This window comes from Mercenaria mercenaria, chromosome 17 (genome assembly GCF_021730395.1).
Source record: "Mercenaria mercenaria strain notata chromosome 17, MADL_Memer_1, whole genome shotgun sequence".
Lineage (NCBI taxonomy): Eukaryota > Metazoa > Mollusca > Bivalvia > Venerida > Veneridae > Mercenaria > Mercenaria mercenaria.
The window spans coordinates 50,597,272-50,618,492 of NC_069377.1; the positions used below are offsets into that span (position 1 = coordinate 50,597,272).

Consider the following 21,221-nt stretch of genomic DNA (forward strand, 5'->3'; position numbering starts at 1 on the left):
TCATGGCATCATTTGTTGGTTTTATGCGTAAATGAACATCGATCATACTCGATATTTTATTGGTCTAAATGGCGGATATTTGGAAGAGAGAGCAAACATAGATGACTTGTAGATCTGTAAACTTGTCACATATTTCTGAGCATGTACTGGTTCATATCAAAAGCCGCCTTTAAAATGCCACCTGCTACTCAATATCAGTTCTTTCTTGTGAAATATGTGATCTGTATAAACGAGATATTGATGTACAAGTGACATGAAATATTCCAAAATGATTGTAGCAACATAACGAACATTGTCTAATTTGACTGAGAGCTAATAAAAGGGGAAGATGGCCTTTTCGACTAAATGTTTACGAGCAACACGCAAATAACCAATACGTTGATGTCTGTCTGGGGAGTTGTGCATTCTATTTGCAGAAATAACAACACAGTTTGTCCCTGGATTAATAAATGGTCGAATTTGGCTGTCATGGCATTCAAAAGGTTGTCTCCACATTGCTCGCAGAGAAGTATTGACCCTATAAATGATACACATTACATTACTATTAAATTGTTTTTAGTCCCCTACTGGTTGAAAACCAGTTTCGGGGACTATAGGAATGCACTTTTCCGTCATTCCTTCCGTCCATCCATGCCCGCGAAATGATGGTTAAGTGACTTCATAACGGACTTTCTCTTTGATGTCATTCATTCCGTTCTGTTTATGTGACCTTTTTCTTTTTATGTGACTGATAGAACAATAGAGAGAACAATGGGGGTGTCACATAAATACCGTTTCGTGAGAACGTCCGTCCGTCCGCAATTTGGTGTCCGGTCCATAACTCTGTCATCCAAGAAGGGATTTAAATATTACTTGGCACAACTGTTCCCCATGACGAGACAACGTGTCGTGCGCAAAACCCGGACCCCTAGCTCAAAGGTCAAGGTCACAATTGGAGGTCAAAGGTCAACAGGGCTTTTTTCCTGTCCGGTCCACAACTCTCCCATCCTTGAAGGGATTTTAGTATTACTTGGCACAAATGTTCCCCATGATGAGGTGACGTGTCATTCGCAAATCTCGGACCCCTAGCTCAAAGGTCAAGGTCACAATTGGAGGTCAAAGGTCAACAGGGCTTATTTCCTGTCCGGTCCATAACTCTCCCATCCATGAAGAGATTTTAATATTACTTGGCACAAATGTTTCCCATGATGAGACGACGTGTCATGCGCAAAACCTGGACCCCTAGCTTAAAGGTCAAGGTCACAATTGGAGGTCAAAGGTCAACAAGGCTTTTTTCCTGTCCGGTCCACAACTCTCCCATCCATGAAGAGATTTTAATATTACTTGGCACAAATGTACCTCATAATACGACGATGTGTCATGCACAACTTTCAGACCCCTAGCTCAAAGGTCAAGGTCACACTTAGCAGTCAAATGTTAACATAGCATGAACAGGGTCTGTTTCGTGTCCGGTCCATAACTCTGACATTCATTAAGGGATTTTAATATCACTTAGCACAAGTGTTCCCCATGATGAGACGACGTGTCATGCGCAAATCCCGGACCCCTAGCTCAAAGGTCAAGGTCACAATTGGGGGTCAAAGGTCAACAGTGTTTTTTTTTTCCTGTTCCGTCTATAACTCTGCCATCCATGAAGGGATTTTAATATTACTTGGCACAAATGTTCCCCATGATGAGACAACGTGTCATGCGCAAAGCCCATACCCTTAGCTCAAAGGTCAAGGTCACAATTGGAGGTCAAAGGTCAATAAGGTTTTTTCCCTGTCCGATCCAGAACTCTGTCATCCATCAAGGGATTACAATATGACTTGGCATAAATGTTCCCCATGATGAGACAACGTGTCATGCGCAACACCAAGTAACCAAGCTTAAAGGTCAAGGTCACACTTTGAGATCAAAGGTCAAGAGGATTTTCTTCCTGTCCGGTCTATAACTTTGTCATGCAAAGCAGGATTTAGATATCAGTTGGCACAAATATTCCCCTGGATGAGACAACATGTCATGCGCAAGAACCAGGTCCCTAGGTCTAAGGTCATATTTAGAGGTCAAAGGTCAAATTCAAGAATGACTTTGTACGGAACATTTCTTCTTCATGCATGGAGGGATTTTGATGTAACTTGGACCAAATGTTCACCACCATGAGGCACCCTTGTTTTTAGAATTACGTCCCTTTGTTTTACTATAAATAGATTTTATTGTAACTTTTTTATTACTGGCGGTAGAGAAAAATCGAGACCACTTTTCTGTGGTACAGCATGCATGTTACATCAAATTTTTAGGTGTATTTTGACCTATCTCTACCTGGTAGAGAGTTTCTTGTGGACTTATATTATATAGATTTTTTTTAAAGATTAATTTCCCTTTGTTGTTACTATGAATAACTTACGTGATAACATTTTTATAATCAGCCAAAAAAATTCAATATGAAAACAACTGTGGGTTTTTATATATGCACATTTTAATCTAAGTGTGTTGTTATAACATACTGTATATGTAGTACAATATTGTTTATACATCATTGACAGATATCAGTTCATTATGTTATACTGCAGTAGAGAAAATTAGGTGCCTTCCAGTAGGGGACTTTGTATTGCATGGCAATACTTCATTCACTTGTTGTTTTTTTTGCTACCAAACACTATTTGGTATTGCGAAAACAACATTGAACCGGAAAAGGAACTATCAAATTAAACAGAATTGCAGTTACGTTACGCCTCGAATTATATATAGACTGGCATCAGTCGTTAGTCCCTCTGTCATTAAGCTCTTTAAAAATATACAATATCTCTTATTTCTGACTCTAGTGTGTTGAGATGAGCCTAGAGAGAAATTTCTTAGAAAGTATCAGTGTCTTTATGAAGAAAGAAATATAAAACTTTATTACAGATTACTTGATCTCAACAGACTTTGTAAGTCTACTCGAATTATAGTAACAACAGTATCTCACCGCTTTAAAACACTGTGTTATCTTCGTCCGGAGCTGAATAATTTCGAGCAAATTAATCTATTATGCAAACGTTGATTACTAATGAACCAGCAATTAATCTATTAGCAGTCAAGTTCATACATGTACATTCTGAGATAATGTCAGATATGTGGTTCAACATAGATCAAGGGCATTTATAAAACGCGTTTTGTTAATTTCCCTATAGACTTGTTACAATGCCTAGTAACAATAATAAAACATGTAATTTGTAATTTCGTTATTGGCAGTGATATTTATATTCAGTATTAACCTTTCGGTAAAACGCGTTATGAATATATTTGCGCGAGTAATTGCTGACGTTGTAATGTATTTACAAGCAAAAGAGCGTTTTTATGTTCCACGCATGATGCCAAAATAGACATCTTAGTTTGTCCCACTTAATCATTTGTGTTTTAGTTTGAAATATTCCTATAATTTTTTTATCCTCCGCGTTTTTTTTGAAGAAAAAAGAGGAATATAGAGAGATTTTCGAACCGAATCTGTCTTCGTCAAATATATATATATATATATAATTGTTTCTAGGCTAGATAAAGACATGTTGAACTTAATGCATATGTAAAAACAAAAATGTCACGTTGGTAACTCCGTTAGTATATGGATTTCGTCAGGTGATTCTTATTAAGTTCTGTAGAGTGCAAGTGTACTTTGATGTCACACCAAGACACCACCTGGCATTTAAAACGTTTTTAGCTCGACTATACGAAGTATGGAGAGCTGTCCTACTCGAGCCGGCGTCGGCGTCCTTCCGCGTCCGCACCTTGGTTAAAGTTTTGATGCAATTTCTCTTCATCTCTGAAATTACTTGTCAATGATGAATTTGATTTAAACTTATAATAATTGTTCCACATCATCACTCGCATCATATGACACAAGGGCCAAAACTCTGACACCAATATTTGATGAATTATGCCCTCTTTTCGGTTAGAATTTCTGTTTAATTTTGATGCTTTTTCACCTTATCTCTGTTGTTACTAAATGGATTTGGTTTGAACTTAAAATAGTTGTTTCACATCATCACTCGCATCATATGACACAAGGCATCATCAACACCATATGCCACAAGATCCACAGTGCTGGCACCAATATGTTATGAGTTATGCCCTCTTTATACTTAGAATTTCAGGTTCAAGTTGTGATGCACTTTTTGGCCTATCTCAGTTATTACTAAATAGATTTGATTCAAAATTAAAATAGTTATTCCATATTATTAGTCACATGATATGACACATGATGCAGTACTCTTGCAGAACGTTTCCATGAATTATGTCCCTTTTATACTTATTTATATATATATATATATGTTTTGGTACACTTTATATTTATCTCTGTTATTAACCCTTACATGTACCATGCTAAATTTCTACAATGGAATTGCCCATCTTTCAATTTGGACAGTACCATTAGCTGTTAAAAGGGGAGTTCGCCAAAAAGATACTGACTGAATGGCAAACAGTGCAGATCATGATCAGACTGCATGAATGTGCAGGTTGATCATGATCTACTCTGGTCGCAAAGGCAGAATCAATCATGTCCAGCATGATAAGAATTAACCTAATACTGTTGACACAAAATTAAGACAGTATCTACAATATGAGCCGTGCCATGAGAAACAAACATAGTGGCTTTGCGACCAGCGTAGATCTATGCTGTTCGCTTTCAAAACCTATAGCAATTAGAGAAGCCGTTAGCGAACAGCAAGGATCCTGACCAGACTGCGCGGATGCGCAGGCTGGTCTGGATCCATGCTGGTCGCAAACCCACTATGTTGGTTTTCTCATGGCGCGGCTCATATATACAATACTAAGTCCAGTATCTTCATGTACACGGATTCATCAAACACTCCACAGCTCCATCTTCCTCAGATGTGCCCAATTTCACTATCCTGCATCAGATAGTCGGGCTCCTGTGACAGATATAGTTTTATATCTGCCAGCTGTTTAGCATTACGTTGTCGAGACGTGATTGTATCATGCATTGTCATAAGCTACAATCATGTCTTGAAGCGTGTTCTGTTTGTATACATCTTGGAAGAATTCATTTGCTATATCTTTCAGCGATACAGATTTAAAAAATATTGTTACTTTAATAGCAACTGTCATTGTAACGGAAGTGTAACAGATGTCGTTATGAAATAGGAAACAGATTTTACTGTAACATTCAGTATCACATGATTGCACTTTCGCCCACTCGCTGTCTTTGCCAATGTATTTCATATTATTAATAGTATACTTGAAATGTTTACACATTTAGAAAATTATGTTGTAAATAACGTATTAGAATATAAACAAATTGAGAGATGCTATGATATCATTATACGCCCGTTTTGGAAAAACGGACGTACTATTATGTAATGGCGAATGCGTCTGTCTGCCCGCCTGTCTGTAATATTTTGTGTTCGTAACATAACTCAATAATCATTCAAGGTATTGACTTTGAACTTGGCAAATATGTAGATGGCGAGAAGTCGATGCTCAGAGCACATGGACAACGCCGGAAGGTTAAAGGTCACAAGTTGAGCCCAAATGTCAAATTTGACCCTTATATTGCTTGATAACTATTCAAGGTTATGACTTTAGACAAACTCGGCATATATGTACATGGCGATGGGACGATGTGCAGAGCACATGTAGCAGGTCGGTAGGTGAAAGGTCAATGTTTCAAATGGAGCTGAAAGATCAAGTTTGTTCTTCAAATTTTGTGTCCAGGGCATAACTGAATAGCCATTCAAGTATTGAATTCAATCTTAATATATAGGTAGGTGGCATTGAGACTGTTCGCAGAGTGCATGAACCAGGTCGGTAGGTCAAACATCAAGGTCTCAGCAAGGTCAAATCTGTTCGTCTTATTTTGTATTCAGAGCATTATTTGGTAACCAGTCAAGGTATTGAATTCAAACTTGGCATATGGGTAGGTGGCAACGAGACAATGTACAAAGCCTTGGGCTGTTGATCAAAGGTTAAGGTCACAAATTGAGTTCAAATATATTATTTGTACTTTGTGTCCTTAGCACAACTTTCAAAACTAGTCAAGGCGTTGACTTTAAACTCGGAATAAAGTTGGGTGGTGATGAAGTGATTTGAGGAGTGCAACGATCCACATTACTACCCCCTCCCTACATACACATTAACCCCACGCCCCCCCCCCCCTCTCCCCGTTCTTCCCTTAAAAGATCAACTTTCAGGTTCTTGTACCTTAGCATTCCACCACTACCGCCCCCATCCCGCCGATCCCCTACACTGCCACATTACATCCCATCTCTCTACCCCCCCCACAACCCACACACACACAAATGTCTTTATTTTTTCTTCTCTAATCTAGAACTTTAGGCGGATATTATCCCGTTTTGTGGAGCTCCTATTTTATTTATTTTACTACCTGAATCCACAAAAATGCATGTTTGAAACAAAACAACAGGAAAACCATGACATAAATAAAATACCTTCTTTATCCTGTCATATGTATTGGAAACAAATTTAAATTTGGTTTGATATCTAATCATATATAAGTGACAAGTCAAAGTATCTACACATTTGTTTCCATATAAATAATATTTGCTTGTTTTATTGTGACTTTCTAAAATGGATACAGTTCGTGAAACAAATAAAAATGGTATCTTTGCACTTTTCTATCGGTATATTGTTGAAATTTTAATATCTTACCAACAATTATTTGTCTATATGTGTAAGCAATGGTATAAAATGTACTGCTAGAACTATGGACGGTATTGCCAAAAAATATACAGGTTCGATTAGTATAAGTTGCCAAAATAAAACTCGTTGAAACTTTCTCGTCGAGTTGCTAAATGAAATCAAATAAGTGGTGAAATAAGTCAGCATGTGGCTTATTCATATGTAATAAACACGTAGCTTTTACAGTCGCATCATATTACAATTGATATTCGTATATAAAAAACGACTTGTTTGTGATGTCATAAAACTTTATTTGGTGAATAAATCATTATTTTTAGCATATATATTAGACATTTGCATAGTTTAGTTCACGTTTTGTTTTCTTTCTCGTTTCAGTTGTTAGGATGCGCCATTTTGGGTGTCGGAATCTGGGTACGTGTCGACGAAAACTTTGGCAAATATGTAAACAACAGCAACCATTTTGACCTTCTATATACTGGTGCATATGTTTTCATCGTCGTCGGCGTTCTTATTATGGTCGTCGGCTTTCTAGGATGTTGCGGCGCCATTAGAGAAAACCAGTGCATGCTTGGATTGGTAAGTACCACCCACGATATTATTTCAGTTATGATATCTGCTCTACGTTCCCTACTTTAGATACTTAAAATTTTCACCGATACTTTTCAACGAAGAGGATTGCTTGTTCTTCCTTTTTAATCCCCCGCCGTGGCGGAGGGATTATAGGAATGGTCTGCGTCCGTCCTTCCGTCCGTCCGTCCTTCCGTCCGTCCTTCCGTCTTTCCGTCCTTCCGTCCGTAACAAAATCGTGTCCGGTCCATATCTCCTAAACCCCTTGAAGGATTTTCATGAAACTTGGGTCAAATGATCACCTCATCAAGACGATGTGCAGAACCCATGAGTCAGCCTTGTCGGTTCAAGGTCAAGGTCACAACTCAAGGTCAAAGGTTTGAGCCTGCCATTTTGTGTCCGCTCTATATCTCCTAAACCCCTTGAAGGAATTTCATAAAACTTGGGTCAAATGATCACCTCATCAAGACGATGTGCAGAACTCATGAGTCAGCCATGCCGGCTCAAGGTCAAGGTCACAACTCAAGGTCAAAGGTTTGAGCCTTCCATTTTGTGTCCGCTCTATATCTCTTAAACCCCTTGAAGGAATTTTATAAAACTTGGGTCAAATGATCACCTCATCAAGACGATATGCAGAACCCATGAGTCAGTCATGCCGGCTCAAGGTCAAGGTCACAACTTAGGGTCAAAGGTTTGAACCTTCCATTTTGTGTCCACTCTATATCTCCTAAACCTTTTTGAAGGATTTCCATCAAACTTGGGTCAAACGATCACGTCATCAAGGCGATGTGCAGAACTTATGAGTCAGCCATGTCGGCTCAAGGTCAAGGTCACAACTGAAGGTCAAAGGTTTGAGCCTTCCATTTCCTGTCCGCTCTATATCTCCTAAACCCCTTGAAGGAATTTAATAAAACTTGGGTCAAATGATAACCTCATCAGAACGAGGTGCAGAAATTATGAGTCAACCATGCCAGCTCAAGGTCAAGGTCACAACTAAGGGTCGAAGGTTTGAGCCTTCCATTTGGTGTCCACTCTGTATCTCCTTAACCCCTTGAAGGATTTTCATCAAACTTGGGTCAAATGATCACCGCATCAAGAACTCATGAGTCAGCCATGTCAGCTCAAGGTCAAGGTCACAACTGAAGGTCAAAGGTTTCAGCTCTGTATCTCCTAAACCCCTTGAAGGATTTTCATGAAACTTTGGTCAAATGATCACCTCATCAAGACGTTGTGCAGAATTCATGAGTCAGCCATGTCAGTTCAAGGTCAAAGTCACAGCTAAAATCAAAGTTTTTACCCTTTGACTATCCGTAGCAGTGGCGGGGGATTTAGCTGTCTTTCAGACTGCCTTGTATACAATTAACAACGCAATTCATGACGAATGAAAAGCCGATCAGTTGATTCGGGAAGTAAATTGTTTTAAAACCTTAGGTCAGACATAAGCATGTGAATGTTTTTAGAATTAATTACATCCTGCTAACACATTAGAATAACACTTTATTGTCTAGAGAATATATTAGACAATTAGATCCTCGTGCAGCTTTAAACAATAAATGCAATATTCAGTATCATTAGCCGAGTATATATAGACTTTAAGAAATTACTTCTTTAGCTTTTAAAACATCCGTGTCGTCTGTATTATCTATGTTTATCGATTGAATGACAAAAATGTAACGCAACTTTCAGTTTCACTACTATACAATAGCCATGAAATGCTTCGGCAAGTTTGCAAAATGCGTTATAACACATCCATGATATATTAAATGATTATTATACCTAATAAATGTTTTCCTCAATTTTTCAGTTTTTCGCCTTACTTTTCATTATTTTCGTCATTCTGCTGGGAGCTGGTATTTGGGCCGTTGTAGCCAGGGACGAGGTAATATAATAATACTGATGGTTTTTTGTTTGTTTGTTTTTGTTTTTTTTTTTGGATGTTGGCGACTTTTTAGTCCGAAACAAAAATTGCATCAGCCATGATAGTGTTAATAACAGTATTTATATTGTTTTTTGCCTCAGTGTATGTTGATATATATAAGAATATAAGAGAAGTATATAAAGGCCTACAGATAACTCTGCATGGAGTTTTATACAAACTATCCGCGGTTATTTCTCCTGAACTGAAGCAATGATGCGTGTAATACGCGAGGTGCTCGACGGGGTAAACAATTTATTTCATCTTAGCTACATTGTGATGGTTTATCTGTCACGTTCGGCTCCAGTTATTGAAAAGCGAGTACTGTCGTAGTATTGGAAGCTGCTGCAGCCCCAGTGGGGCTCGAACCCTTGACCTCCAGGTTGAGCATCAGATCTTATCCCTGTAACTTCTAATGATGGGGGTAAGGAAATGACCCTGGCGCAATTATTTGTTCATATGTATCTAGTTTTAAACTTGACATTTATTTTCCAGGTAGAGGGTATTGTAAATAAGGCATTGGAAGAGGGTGTTGCTGGGTACTTCAATGAAAAGTCCCCGGAAAGAGAGTTCATGGATTTAGTTCAAAATGATGTATGTAAAACAAAGTATATTTTTTATCAGTCTTGTAAAATACTTCTGTATAATAAGTAAAGAGAATTTAGTGTGGTCAAAGGAACGGGGTTCACTCATATTTTCTTTCGAGAATAAAATTACTTTTTAAAGTACATTTGTAATATGAAAACAACAAAGATCATGTATATTTAATGTCTTGAAATTTAATGAAAGTGCGATCGTGCTGCATCCGTCTTTCGTCTTAAACATTTTAATTATCGGAAATACGTTTACTTTTTCAGTTTAAGTGCTGTGGCGCGACAAAAGGGGGAGAGGACTATGGCTCAGGGAATGTAGCTAAGGTTGAGGCTTGTAACCGATATTCCAAGGTAAATATATAAACTATCATATATAGTTTCAAAACATTTTTCAAGTCTCGGTGTCATTTGTTTCTGGTTGTTGTCCTAGTTTCGCGGTACGGATCATATGTTCTTACTGCTGTTGGAACAATATCTTGTGTTTTTTATTATAAATGGATGATAAAACTTTTATATTTCTAACCACCTAAATGGTTGTATAATAATTTATATCTAAATATCTTTCAATAATGATGCCTATCTCCTTGTTTGGCACCTGCCTCTATGTATGTTCAGTTGGAAAAAATAACTACTGCAGGCTGCATCTTTCATTTTTAATGACATTTGCGCGGGAAGTAGTACTGGTTCACCCATCAGATGAAAAAGTGCTGTTTTAGAGGCTTCATTTTTATTCCTGTGAAAATAACCAGCCAGTCAGGCCACCAGGTTACCCAACACCCACTGTAAATATTTATTTACGGATATTTACATACTAATACAGAATACATTCTTGACCTTTTCTGATGATGAAATGTTATTTTATATATGTTTGAAATTGTTATGTATACAGATTGTAGCGGTATATATTTCCCTTGAACTACTTCTATACTTTCTGCTTACCATTGTTACAACATATATGAATACCCATGTTCACAAAACAGATTGACAGTTACCAATTCAAAATGTTTATATGGTTTTCCACAGCCTTCAAAATGTTTATATGGGTTTTCACATTACTTTTCATCAGCCTTCAGAATGTTTATATTGAGCTGCCAGCTTGATTTAAGGATGCCACTAAAATACTAATGCTTTAAGGGGAATTACATTTCTATTGATCATTGAAGAAAAAGATAACATTATAGATAGGTCACATATGTACCAACTGACCTGTTGTAATTAGTTTTTGCGAACGTAGATGTTATCATTGAAAGTATTTTATATTTAGTGTCTGAGGACATATTTGGTGAATGTACATGTCTAAAGAAAGCTGTCATAAGTTCTAGTAGAGTGAGCGTCCTAATATTGCAGATGACAGCTCAGAAGAGGTCAGTGTTATTTAATGTGTGGGTGTGGAGGCTCTTAAACGTGGATGTTTAAAACAAACATGGTTGCTAGCACATTTAAATGATTTCTTTTTCTTTTCTTTTTAGCCTTGCAATAAACAGCTGTTTGAGTTTGTCAAGGAAAATCTAGTTATCATTGCTGGTGTGTCAATTGGTATTGCAGTTATTCTGGTAAGTATACAGTCTAGCACAGAGGTAGAGACAGACAGTATGTGTTCTATAAAATTCATATCTACAACTTTTTACACCGGTTTTGGAATGTGGCCAATTGCCTTTACAACTAAGATAATGTGGCATAAAACATATTGAATGCTTCATTAGTTAGGGAAATTAATAAATTATTAACAATATTAGATTGAAGCTAGTTTTATGAAAAAGATATCTGTATAATACATATTCAGACCTGGGTTCACAGGTATAAAACTTTCAGTTTGGAATTTTAGCTTTAAACTTCTTAAAAACATGTTATTTGCCATTTGGATATGGCACAATTTTGCCCCAGAATTATCAAAACCCACAGATTTAGAGTATTGTTAAATGACATATCATGGCGTGCGCCTGTGCACAAAAGTTAGAGATAGTACCTAAATTTTTCAAATCATAGGTTTGAAGTTAAAAAGCTTTGAAATGAATACAAATGTCCATATATTTCTCAAAAACAGAAATATAGACAATATTTTAACCAGAAGTGTGGAGTTATGAGCATTTAATATTTTCATGTAAACAAATTTTTTGTGATCAAGGAAATGTAACTCTTCTTGAACATGAAGAGCATAAACATCAAAGGGACATAATATAGTCAATATTTTCTAATTGGGTGCATTTGATTTAACATTCAACTTTGATCTGGATTGCTAAATAATGATCCATGATACTGTGTGCTAAAAATTTAGAACATCTGGAACAGTCTATTAACAGCAAAACTATGCTTAAGCAGAATCTAAATAGTTAAGCTCTAACTGGGACTCGAACCAAGGACCTCTCACACCTAAGGCAGACACTCTCCCACTTCCCTATAACAGCAGAAGCTAATAGCTATGCAGTTTAATTGCTGGATTACATTGCGTGAACTGGAACATAATCGGTGAACTCCGGACTATTGGCGTATTCGCTTTGTTACCTAACGGCAATTTTTGTGTAAAGAAAAAACATAATCTAATGCTGCCAACGTCATAATCGGTCAAATCTGCCCAAATTTCTCTGACGTGTTGTTCAGAGTATGAACTTACTAACTGGTAGTACCAGTGAAATATTACTTACACTGAATCTTTTATATTTGCCCTTTTTGCAGCTGTCGAACGGCAAAGACGGTGAGTTTTGTCCAAATATAAGTAATTATTTTACCAGTTTTGAGAGGATTTCAATTGATGGGAAATTACAGTTACAAACTAAATACCTTTCTGCAACACATGGAGTCATTAGCATTCACTGTCAGTCAGTATTATGACTAAGATCGACTGTCATTCATTCATTTCAAAGTTTCATAGACAGAGTCCGTTGTTTACATTTTTATCGTAACCGGTGCACTTGTAAAAATCACTTTAGTTTGAAAAATCATAGTATGCGAAGAGCTATGGTACGGTCTCTACAAAAGTCAAGATTTGTTGCCTTGAAATCTGTCTTGAAAATGGAGTATACTTTTTGCTTGGTCCGTCAGTCTGTTTTTTCTGTTGGTTGGTCGGTAGACCATTAAGTTCCTTATCAATACTAAGAGAGAGCTTAGCCTCAGAATGGTCAAACTTCATTGGATGGTTGTCTGTGGTCAAAGGATGACCTTTATTGTTTTGGGGGTCAGTAGATCAAAAGTTACGGTGACCTTGAGACTGAAAATGGTTTCCGATCTGTTACTAGAAACTGAAATATCAAAAGTCAAGATAACACTTAGAGGTCATAGGTTTTATGTCGTTTTTAGCTCGACTATACGAAGTATATGGAGAGCTATCCTACTCACCCCGGCGTCGGCGTCGGCGTCTTTTCACGTCCCCATCTTGGTTAAAGTTTTTTTACACTTTCTCTTTTTTCTCCTTATCTCTGTAATTACTAGATGGATTTGCTTTAAACTTATAATAGTTATTCCTCATCATCACCCACATCATATGGCACAAGGGCCATAACTCTCACACTAATATTTTATGAACTATCCCCCCTTTTTTTCTTAGAATTTCATGTTAAAGTTTTGATGCACTTTTACTCTGTCTCAGTTATTCTTAAATGGATTTGATTCAAACTGAAAGTAGTTGTTCCACATCATCTCCCACATCATATAATACAAGGCCCATAAATCTGGCAGCAATATTTGATAAAGTGCCCCCTTTTACGTAGAATTTCGGGTTAAAGGTCCATTACTAAGGGAAAGTGAGTTGGCAATTTTTTTCATAGCCAGTGCAAAGACTTCTGCAAGACACTAAATAATGAAGATTGGCAGGTCAAAATTTACAGAAGGTCTTTGGAACTCAAAGAAATGTATGTGTATTATGTTGAAATTTCAATGAATCGACAGAATGACCCCCCAGGTCTTTTTAACCTTCTTCATACTTCATAGAAAAATAATTGTACATATACTGCGACTTATTTCGAATTTCTACATACCAACTTTCATTTTCCAATAAAATGAAATAGTTTCTGTGCTTTTTAAAAGAAATTAAGATGTTCACTTTCCTTAGCATTGGACCTTTAAAGTTTTGATGTACTTTCACTATATCTAAGTTATTACTACATGGTTTTGATTCAAACTTAAAATAGTTGTTCAACATAATCTCTCACATCATATGACACAAAGGTCATAACTCTTGCACCAATATTTCATGAATTATGTCTCCCCCAGGAGACATATTGTTTTTGCCCTGTCCGTCCGTCCGTCCGTACGTCACACTTCATTTCCGAGCAATAACTGGAGAACCATTTGACCTAGAACCTTCAAACTTCATAGGGTTGTAGGGCTGCTGGAGTAGACGACCCCTATTGTTTTTGGGGTCACTCCATCAAAGGTCAAGGTCACAGGGGCCTGAACATTGAAAACCATTTCCGATCAATAACTAGAGAACCACTTGACCCAGAATGTTGAAACTTCATAGGATGATTGGTCATGAAGATAAGATGACCCCTATTGATTTTGGGGTCACTCCGTCAAAGGTCAAGGTCACAGGGGCCTTAACATTGAAAACCATTTCCGATCAATAACTAGAGAACCACTTGACCCAGAATGTTGAAACTTCATAGGATGATTGGTCATGAAGAGCAGATGACCCCTATTGATTTTGGGGTCACTCCATCAAAGTTCAAGGTCACAGGGGCCTGAACATTGAAAACCATTTCTGATCAATAACTAGAGACCCACTTGACCCAGAATGTTGAAACTTCATAGGATGATTGTACATGCAAAGTAGATGACCCCTATCGATTTTGGGGTCACTCCATTAAAGGTCAAGGTCACAGGGGCCTGAACATTGAAAACCATTTCCGGTCAGTAACTTGAGAACCACTTTACCCAGAATGTTGAAACTTAATAGGATGATTGGTCATAAAGAGTAGATGACCCCTAACGATTTTTGGGTCTCTCCATCAAAGGTCAAGGTCACAGGGGCCTGAACATTGAAAACCATTTCCGATCAATAACTAGAGAACCACTTGACCCAGAATGTTGAAACTTAATAGGATGATTGGTCATAAAGAGTAGATAACCCCTAACGATTTTGGGGTCACTCTGTGAAAGGTCAAGGTCACAGGGGCCTGAACATTGAAAACCATTTCCGATCAATAACTAGAGAACCACTTGACCCAGAATGTTGAAACTTCATAGGATGATTGGTTATGAAGAGCAGATGACCCCTATTGATTTTGGGGTCACTCCATCAAAGGTCAAGGTCACAGGGGCCTGAACATTGATAACCATTTCTGATCAATAACTAGAGAACCACTTGACCCAGAATGTTGAAACTTCATAGGATGATTGTACATGCAAAGTAGATGACCCCTATCGATTTTGGGGTCACTCCATTAAAGGTCAAGGTCACAGGGGCCTGAACATTGAAAACCATTTCCGGTCAGTAACTTGAGAACCACTTTACCCAGAATGTTGAAACTTAATAGGATGATTGGTCATAAAGAGTAGATAACCCCTAACGATTTTGGGGTCACTCCATTAAAGGTCAAGGTCACAGGGGCCCGAACATTGAAAACCATTTCCGGTCAGTAACTTGAGAACCACTTGACCCAGAATGATGAAACTTCGTAGGATGAATGGTCATGCAGAGTAGATGAACCCTAACTATTTTAGGGTCACTCTGTTAAAGGTCAAGGCCACAGGGGCCTGAACATGGAAAACCATTTCCAATCAATTAACTTGAGAACCTCTCGACCCAGAATGTTGAAACTTCATAGGATGATTGTTCATGCAGAGTAAATGACCCTTATTGTTTTTGGGGTCACTCCGTTAAAGTTCAAGGTCACAGGGGCCTGAACATTGATAACCAGTTCCCATCAAAAACTTGAGAACCACTTGACCCAGAATGTTGAAACTTCATAGGATGATTGAACATGCAGAGTAGATGACCCCTATTGATTTTGGGGTCAGTCTATTAAAGGTCAAGGTCACAGTGGCCTGTTCATGTAAAATCATTTTTTGGAAATAACTTGAGAACCACTTGACCTACAATGTTGAAACTTAATAGGATGATTGGACATGCAGAGTAGATGACCCCTATTTATTTTGAGGTCACTTGATCAAAGGTCAAGGTCACAGGAGCCTGAACAGTGACTTGAGAACCACTAGGCCACGATAGTTGAAATTTAGCGGGATGACTGGACATGCCAAGTAGACGATCCCTATTGCAGTCAACCATCAGTGTCTCTTTGACTTTCGCTCCTGACCCCTATTGACTTCTTGCCTATAGGACTTTGCGTTGGGGGAGACATGCGCTTTTTTACAAAAGCATTTTCTAGTTATCCCCCTTTTTAGTTAGAATTTCATGTTAATGTTTTGATACACTTTCACTCTATCTCAGTTATTACTAAATGGATTTGATTCAAACTTAAAATAGTTGTTCCACCTTATCACCCACATCATATGACACAAAGTGCATAACTCTGGCACCAATTTTTCACGAATCATGCCCCCTTTTACTTAGAATTTAAGGTTAATTTTGATGCATTTTCACTATATCTCAGTTATTAGGAAATGGATTTGATTCAAACTTCAAGTAGTTATTCCACATCATCACCCACATGTGTATGTGCCCAGTTTCATTATCCAGCATCGAAATAGCCAAGCGCTGTCTCCTGTGACAGCTCTTGTTTGTTGTCTGGTCTATTTCGTATGCCTGGATATTAAAATAACTTTGTACAAACTTTCACTTATTATCAACTCCTCTAACTTCTCATATATGATTTTAAAACCACTGAATGTAATAGTTTATACAGTGGTTATATACCATATGAACTCATGAATTTTTGCCCTTTGTTTTGCCCTTTGTCTCTGATACGTGTCCTAACATCAAATAGCATGAAGCATCCATGTCTGTGGACACATTCCTAGTTTGTCACAACATTTCCACGCTGTATAGACTAGAATAATTCTGTAAAATCATACTTTCCTTTTTACAGAATTTGAACATAGACGTAGCAGTAATATTTCTAATGTATATAATATTCATTTTTCAGATTCTGGGTATGATCTTCTCCATGATCCTTTGTTGTGCACTGCGGGACGCTCAGGTGGTAAGTACAAGCAGAACATTAAATAATGTTGATTTTTAGTATATTTGCACATGGAATTGCGAAGGTCTATACCTTTGATAATTTGGTAAGCTTTGAATATTTACACAAATATATGCATTGTTATAACCCTAGTGTACGTACGCGTACACATACAAAATCAACCTCGCTTGTGTTGCTTGATTTCCAGTGTAATCATTTCTTCGGCTGCGATTAAGCAAAACTATATTTGAGCTGCGTCATGAGAAAACCAACATAGTGGCTTTGCGACCAACATGGATCCAGACCAGCCTGCGCATCCGTGCAGTCTGGTCAGGATCCATGCTGTTCGCTTTCAAAGCATATTGCAATTATAGAAACTGTTAGCGAACAGCATGGATCCTGACCAGACTGCGCGGATGCGCAGGCTGGTCTGGATCCATGCTGATCGCAAAGCCAATATGTTGGTTTTCTCATGGCGCAGCTCATTTATTACCTGTTCTTTTCTTAAATTAAATAAAGAATAAATTTAAAATGCAAGCAAGAATGTATACATATATACTTTGTTATTCTGAAAGGATAAACTTATTTGAGCCTTCAAAAAATACCAGGTTTTCAAGAAATGTAACTACCAAGGCTAAGGTGTACTGCCGTACAGGATACTATATTTTGGCCTTTACATCATTATATTTTGCAAGGGGTCTCCCTAACTGAATTCTTAAGATCGCTTTACAGGTGTGGGTAGGAATCCGCGTAGAATTCTTTAAGTGAGGCTATCAGTTAACTGAATTACGGAAGGGTGGTCGTTCTACCGAGGTGCCCGCCCATGTGTCAAACTCTACCCGGAGGGGCACATTGGGTCTGCCACAAACATTAAACGGGACCCTTAGATTGGGTTGGTGTAAATATACACCAGTGCTGCTTTAGTTGTAAATGTACATTATATACAGATCACTCCAGTTTTTATTTCTAGTCTCACTGGAATTGTACTTTTGCGAACTTATAAATGTCGATGTTCTTTCATCTTGATGAAATTTGAATTTTTGCTTTCTGTATATTTCACAGGATTAGACATGGTGAGAACAAGTGCTGAGAAATGAAAGAAACTGACGAAAAATGTTGTCATCTTGGTACAATAAGGTTGTTACTCAGAAATGCATAGGAGATTAAACCTTACTGCAAAGATCCGGGGAAGGAAAGAATTTGACCAAAATGTGATATGATGTAAAAATGTAGAGGGCCGTAAAGGCAGCATTTAGATCTTATAAAGCATACATAATAGAAAAAAAACGCGCTTAATTTAATAGATGTGTAGGATTTCTTGACAGTTATTATATAAAAAGACGTTTATGCGTCTTCAGGACACGCATTGTTTCTTTATTTCTTAACTCTTTCCAAATGTGATGAATTTTTCATCTAGAATAGCGCATAATGCATAGTTAAGGTGCTCCCTGGAAATTCTTAAAACTAAAATGAGACAACTTAAATCGTCATCAGTTTGAAGATTTAGTTTAACTTGAAATATATCACAGCTTTATTCATTCTTATACTGCAATTTATGGGAAATGTTGTATATTTTGTTTATGTACACATATTTTTTACTTAAATTTGAATTTGTTAAAGTTTTATTTTAACAATGTAGCTTGTATTCTAAATGTTAAGCTTGCCAGCACTGACTTGTGGTTTATTTTACAATTACATAGCCCGTTTTGTGTACAAAATTGTTTCAAGAAGATGCTAAATGTACAGATGCATAGTCGGACTGTGAATTCAGTCGAAAGCAAGCAAACGTCTCGCGTGGAACTTCTACAGACATCACAATTACCCATTATCGTATCAGTTAAACTGATTATCGAAGTCTGTTGTATCACATTTTAGTTTCTAGAACTTATCTTATGGAAGAAACATCCAATGTTACGGAAAAAATCTGAAAAAGTCGTTTTGAACATAAAATTCAATTTGGAAGGAAGATGTTTATAGATATAAAAAGACTGACTTTTCCCTGGTTAATGTTTATGTAAGTTCCACGTGGGGAATTGTGTAACTTGCCATATGGATGTTTGGCAGCTAGAGGGTTATGCAACATGATGTCTTTTGTTTAATGTTTTGTTCCACTGTTAAACTGTCAATACAGTTGTTTTCTGATTGCTGATGTGCCTACAGTTTTGAGGTGACACAAGCATATGTTTTCTTTCTGTCAAATTTACTATACTTTATGTTCTTGTAACAAATATGTTTGTGTTTTCCTTTACAAGCGATGGATTTTAGAATACGTTCTGGTTTGTTTACCCGGCATAGCAAGTGCTTGCTTCGTCCATAAAATAACATGTGTATTCACCGTTTTAATAAGATTGTTCATAAAATATATAACAAAGCTTTCCCCTATACTACTGTATCAGATATAAGCAATTTTACTTGTTACGCATTAGATTAATTTGCTGTTGAGTCATGGTACACGTGATCAAGTCACATGGGTTAAATTTCCGTAGAAGACTATTTCTAGGCTGTAATATCACGGCTTTTGGTTCTTTATTGAAAGTGATGGTTTTTTTGTGATATTGTCAATTTATCTTTTAAAGAGAGAAGAAACAGTCCTCAGTTCATTGCCCTGCATATGGTATATGTTTTTGGCAAATTTGTTAAATCTGCATGTGCACATGGGCACTTAACTGCTGTCTATTATTTTCACTTATATTGCTTTGCATTTGTGATAACATTATTATCGTGCCGTATTCAATTTAAGTTTGTCATTTAAGCAATGTTACCCTTGTCATTTTACCCTTTCATACGATATCATTTGTTCAATAGTTACGCTTATATATGTACATTTATATACTTAATTATCTTACCATTTAAGTTATCGTGTAATACCAATTTGCGCTGAACAAAACTGTATGTTTGAACATGACGGTTACAGGAAACCTGATAAGGAAAACATTATTAATACCTTATTACAATCAATAATTGACTGGCTTTTATTGAAACCTCGGGGCCTCGTTGGATCTTGGTCATACGGCTCGTAATATATGTTCACGTGAGTTTTGAAAATCTGCAGGAAAACCAGACTGAAACTACGAAATCGGAGCTGCTAACATAATTTTTAGTGATTAATTATTTACTTTTAATCAAGGTTACCACACCGAGTATTGGGGTTTTGATAACATGTAGGTGGTTTTTAACACTGTATATATTTGGGCTTGAAAGTGTCACATACAAATTTTGTAGCCACGTTCCATAGACGTACATGTATATCTGTTTTGTTTTTGTTTTTTGAGAGAAAAAAATATGAGAAAAACGTTTTTATGCATATGTTACAACGTTCAATATGTGTATATGCATTTTTAGCAAGATCATTGGTTAATATGTGGATACATTTAATATAAAGTTGCAGTGTTATATGTTTAGCGTTTAGATAAATGTTTGTAGCTTTGTTGTAAATCATATGTTAAAACTCACGTAATAACTACCCTTGTTTTATTTCCTTTTAATTAAGACTGTGGAAAATTTTGTCCGAAATACAATGGAAAAAACTATCTTACACCAAAGTACAAATATATAGTTGTACCAAAATATAGTTGTAACACATGTCATTTGGAGAAAAATGCCGAAAACCTGATTTTAAGGTCACTGAAGGAAGAAACAGACGTTTCTGCTGTCTGAAAAACCTTTTTTCAAAGTAGTTTTCAAGACTAGTCTTAAATTTAGACTTAAGATAATTCAGAATTTGAATTTTACTTTTATCACATTATTTCGGGATTGAGAGTGTGCGATTTTAGGTTACTGATTTTCGTCTGGATACTATGCCTATATATATTTTTTTTTCCATTTTGATAAAGATTATTTCTAGATGGATTTTTACGAGCTTATCAATATTTTAAGATATTTTTAGGTATTATGTAATTTTCAAAGTTCAAAGAGGTACATATGTTTTAGGCTATTTGTTGTTACGCAAAAGAGCTTTCACATCTAAAGTTAAAAGTAATTGAGCCTTTTACAGAATCTTTAGCGTATTTTGTTTCCTAATTTACTGAGCGTAATGAACCTTTTCTGGTCATTGTAAAGAGTGAAATGTAAGTGCAAAAATTCCTAAATATTTTGATGTACATTGAAAGGTTGGTACCTTGCAATGATGACAAAATATATTAGAAATCTATCAAGAAAAATATTGATAATGTTTTTGTTTAAAATATCACAATTCTATCACGATGTTACAACATTAGAAAAACAATTTAAACAGTTTTAAGAAGGCCTATTAACCTGTTGTGATAGAACCGAGCCGAGAGTAGTGATGTAACTAGTAGCATTTGTATATGAAGATATATTGTACTTTTATACATGTAATTTTATATGTGTGTTTACTGTATTTTATGGCAATAAATGTTCTATGAAGAGCTGTCTTTCTCATTGACTATATCCTTTGTTTGAATGATCATACTT

The 21,221-nt window shown here is 36.7% G+C and overlaps 1 protein-coding gene across 1 annotated transcript in view; it reads left to right on the plus strand.

Annotated features, from left to right (window-relative positions):
* LOC123537278 (CD9 antigen-like) overlaps positions 1 to 21,173 on the plus strand; it is a 36,383-nt gene extending 15,210 nt beyond the window's left edge. Inside the window, exons 2-8 of the mRNA XM_045320944.2 lie at positions 7,012 to 7,212; positions 9,008 to 9,082; positions 9,614 to 9,712; positions 9,976 to 10,062; positions 11,181 to 11,264; positions 16,752 to 16,808; positions 17,850 to 21,173. Coding sequence (XP_045176879.1) covers positions 7,012 to 7,212; positions 9,008 to 9,082; positions 9,614 to 9,712; positions 9,976 to 10,062; positions 11,181 to 11,264; positions 16,752 to 16,808; positions 17,850 to 17,855 — 609 coding nt within the window. The 3' untranslated portion in view covers positions 17,856 to 21,173. The remainder of the gene's footprint in view (positions 1 to 7,011; positions 7,213 to 9,007; positions 9,083 to 9,613; positions 9,713 to 9,975; positions 10,063 to 11,180; positions 11,265 to 16,751; positions 16,809 to 17,849) is intronic.
* The last annotated feature ends 48 nt before the right edge of the window (positions 21,174 to 21,221 follow it).